General features: G+C 44.5%; 1 protein-coding gene across 1 annotated transcript; it reads left to right on the top strand.

Annotated features, from left to right (window-relative positions):
- The first annotated feature begins 1,025 nt into the window (after positions 1-1,025).
- Positions 1,026-3,113, top strand: LOC127979597 (zona pellucida sperm-binding protein 3-like). Its single transcript, XM_052585176.1, has 8 exons — positions 1,026-1,623; positions 1,864-1,982; positions 2,066-2,169; positions 2,241-2,418; positions 2,514-2,631; positions 2,711-2,793; positions 2,854-2,945; positions 3,015-3,113. The coding sequence occupies exons 1-8, from the start codon at positions 1,090-1,092 to the stop codon at positions 3,092-3,094; spliced, it is 1,308 nt and encodes a 435-aa protein (XP_052441136.1). The 5' UTR covers positions 1,026-1,089; the 3' UTR covers positions 3,095-3,113.
- Positions 3,114-3,402: the final 289 nt, after the last annotated feature.

The raw sequence follows: 3,402 nt of genomic DNA, 5'->3' as shown, positions 1-3,402 counted from the left end.
CACAAAGTGAAGCTATTGCCCTTTGGTCTTTTTGTATTCTACAGGTTCCAGCTAATTAACGATAGTCCCTCCCTCTTCATTGACAACTGGGTGATTCTCATTGGATCTCGAGATTCAATTCTTATTGAGAGAAAACGCGTATAAAAGCAACACAGAGGCTGTGTCCACATCTTCACTGACAACTCTCTCAAGACTCGTTCACGCGGACGCTAAACATTCTTTCCAAATCTTTATCTTCATCTGATACAGGCTCAAACATATCAGGTTGGATGCCTAATCTCGCCATCGTTCACGCTGGACAGAAGAGATCTGCGCTGTGAAACAGCCAATCAGAGCAGAGCTCAACATTATTGTTCATGACCCTTCCAAATAATTCTAGGGACAAATCCCAGGGTTGTAAACGGACATGTAAAACCGTTCCAGAGAATTTTTGCCCATACCCAAGCCACGTACCTTTTTATGTAGATCTCATTTAAAATATTGTATCAATGCATTCTATGGCACCTTTAGTTGGGATTATGAGATCATATTTTGGCCGGAAGCAATCATTTGAATTTCTCAACGATGGATTTGTTTCTTATAAACAGACAACCTTTCCCTTCACAAGACCGTAATTGATGTGAATTACTTGTGGATTATTTTGATATTTATAATAGCTCTTTGGACTTTCGTTTTGATGCCACCCATTCACTGGGGAGCAAGTGATGTAATTCTACATTTTTCCAAATCTTTTCCAATGATAAACTAAAAACTCTTTAAAAAAGAGAGAGAGAGATTTTTATGAATATTCTCTATTATTTGAGTCATATCAGGCGCTTTTTTAATGACATTCTTTGTCTATCATAAACACACTTTCAAACTTTAATTGTAAAATTGTGAATAAGTGTAGATGAAAATCTCAGATCCTTATCAAGCCTTCCATTGGCTAGTGACATTCCAGAACGTTCTCATTTGTTAATTACAGGCCCAGAGACCTTTGGAGGTCCAAAGGTAATCAATCAAGCTGAAAGGGGAGGAGCCGCTTAAATTCAAAGCTGTACTTAATGGCAAAGACGAGCACTGGTGGGTATTGTGTTAACGTTTGTCAGGATGGGTCTTTTGCAATGTCTGTTAGTGCTGGTTGTGCTTGTGGTGTTTGATCTGAAGAATGCTATTGGAAGTTTGAGTTCCAGTCAAAGTCCAAAAAGCAAGAAGCATCAATCATATCCAGCTTCCAGAGTGCCTGTTTCTTCTCAAGTGCTCGGGAACACTTTGCAGAAGGCCTCTCTGTTTCAGAGTCTCGACTACAGAGGATTTGCACAAGAGCCTCTTGGTCTTCAGGAGAAGCAGGTGTTGCAGGGTCCAGTGAAGCCTTTGGACTGGAGGTTTCCCATTGTTCCAGAAGTGCCGAGTGAGATGGCGGTGGATTTCCATTTGAGGCAACCTGTGACCCCCAGTAGTGTAGCTATTCAATGCGGTGAGAACCGGATTCATGTGGAGGTACAGCAGGACTTGTTTAGCAATGGTGAACTGATCCAGCCATCTGGTCTGACTCTGGGAGGATGTCCTGTTGTCGGTTTGGTCCCAGGCTCTAAGGTGCTCTTCTTTGAGAATGAACTGCAGGACTGCAACAGTGTCTTGATGGTAAGAGCTGTTAAGTGTTACTAGATTTATTGAACCCTACTAAAAATGGGGCCCTTGTTTTGGTATCGACGTTCTAGATTCAGGGAACCATCCATGGGACGGTTCTCTTATAGTGGGAAAGACTCTTAATAACTGCTTACTCGGGTAACCAAGTGTTATGGCATGACTTGCTAAGATGCCTTTTGGAATGGGTTCTCTTTTTCGGAGAACCCTCTTGGTAACAACGTCAGTCTCCTATAGATGACCAAGGATGAGCTTGTCTACACCTATGCCCTTACCTACACTCCTGAGGCGTTTGCTGGCACTCCGATTACCCGTGCAGGTGGTGCAGTTATTGGAGTTCAATGCCACTATCAAAGGTAAGCGACCTTTTGTGACTTGTGGCATTGCTTGCAGTGGTGGAACTGGAAGCCCATTTAATTGGTCACTTCTTGAACTGCAGGTTTCAAAATGTCAGCAGTAGTGCCTTGAAGCCAACTTGGGTCCCTTATGCCTCAACGGAGGCTGGTGAAGAAGTCTTGGTGTTCTCCCTGAAGCTCATGACTGGTTTGTGCAGTTTCTCTAGACCTTCTGCCTTCTGAACGAGGCTGTGCCTAAGCAGTTCTTCCCTCTTGCAGATGACTGGTCCTATGAGAGGCCTTCAAACTCTTACTTCCTGGGTGACGTTATTAATGTTGAGGCATCTGTGAAGGTATACAACCACGTCCCTCTGCGTGTGTTTGTGGACAGCTGTGTGGCCACCCAAGTACCTGATGTGAACGCCCTTCCGAGATATTTGTTCATTGAGAATCATGGGTGTGTTCATGTCACCAGATGCTGCAGAGTTGACTTGTTCTCGAGTTTGCTCCTTGTAACCGCTTTGTCCCTGACAACTACTTTTTACTCCTTAGATGTCTTGTGGATGCCAAGGTCACCGCTTCCAGCTCGCGCTTCATGCCTCGATCCCAGGAAGACAAAATCCGGTTCCAGCTGGAGGCCTTCATGTTCCAGGGGGGATCCAGTCCTTCTGTATGTATTATGAGTGTTGGAGAATGACCTCTCCCATTTGCTTTGGTTTGTGTCCCCTTACCCGTGGTGTCTCTTGCAGATCTACATGACGTGTGTTCTGAAGGCCACTCTTGCTTCTGCACCTAGTGACGCGCTCCACAAATCCTGTTCCTTTGCCAATGGGTATGTTCATGCCACTTACGAATACATTAAAGGTGCCATGTCTGATTTTTCGTATTGCAGGTGGCTTGCTGCTGATGGGAACAACCAGGTTTGTGGTTGCTGTGACTCAACATGTGGTCCTGATGGTGGAACTGCTGCTTCTCCTTTTGGAGGTAGGAAGGTGCTTTTAAGCTTGGTTTTTGACCCTTCAAGCACTTAACTTTGGTGTCTGCTTTTTCTAGGCCTTCAGTGGGAAGGGAAGGCCTCGCTCGGTCCTGTAGTGGTTCAAGAGCACAAGAAGACTTTAGCTGGTCTTCAATAAATGTGGGGGAGCAAACTTATTCTCGTTTCTGTTTTTCTTGTCTAGTTTAACCAATTGATTTTGTGCGAGGAAGTGGGTAGTCCTACTGTACCTATTCTCTTGCCAGAAGGAAAGGCTCCCTTTTCTCGTTAGGGAAGTTAATAAACCTTTTAAAGGGACCTGCTGTGAGCTCCCTTTTTTAGGAGTACTGTAAAGGTGGAATACATTGCCCATGATGCTGTAAAGGGAATTCTGTTAATTGGCACTTGTGCCAAAAGAGTTCTGCGTGAACGTCCACTTCCTTGAAGCACTGCAGATTTTTGCGTGCA

This window comes from Carassius gibelio, chromosome B19, assembly GCF_023724105.1.
Source record: "Carassius gibelio isolate Cgi1373 ecotype wild population from Czech Republic chromosome B19, carGib1.2-hapl.c, whole genome shotgun sequence".
Taxonomy (NCBI): Eukaryota; Metazoa; Chordata; class Actinopteri; order Cypriniformes; family Cyprinidae; genus Carassius; species Carassius gibelio.
Note: the sequence above shows the minus strand (reverse complement) of the source record. Positions and strands in the feature narration are given on the sequence as shown.

Coding starts and splice junctions, on each gene's coding strand:
- LOC127979597 (XM_052585176.1), top strand. CDS start 1,090: ATGGGTCTTTTGCAATGTCTGTTAGTGCTGGTTGTGCTTGTGGTGTTT. Junction 2,632..2,710: donor AGGGGGGATCCAGTCCTTCT/GTATGTATTATG, acceptor TGTCTCTTGCAG/ATCTACATGACGTGTGTTCT. Junction 2,794..2,853: donor TCCTGTTCCTTTGCCAATGG/GTATGTTCATGC, acceptor TTCGTATTGCAG/GTGGCTTGCTGCTGATGGGA.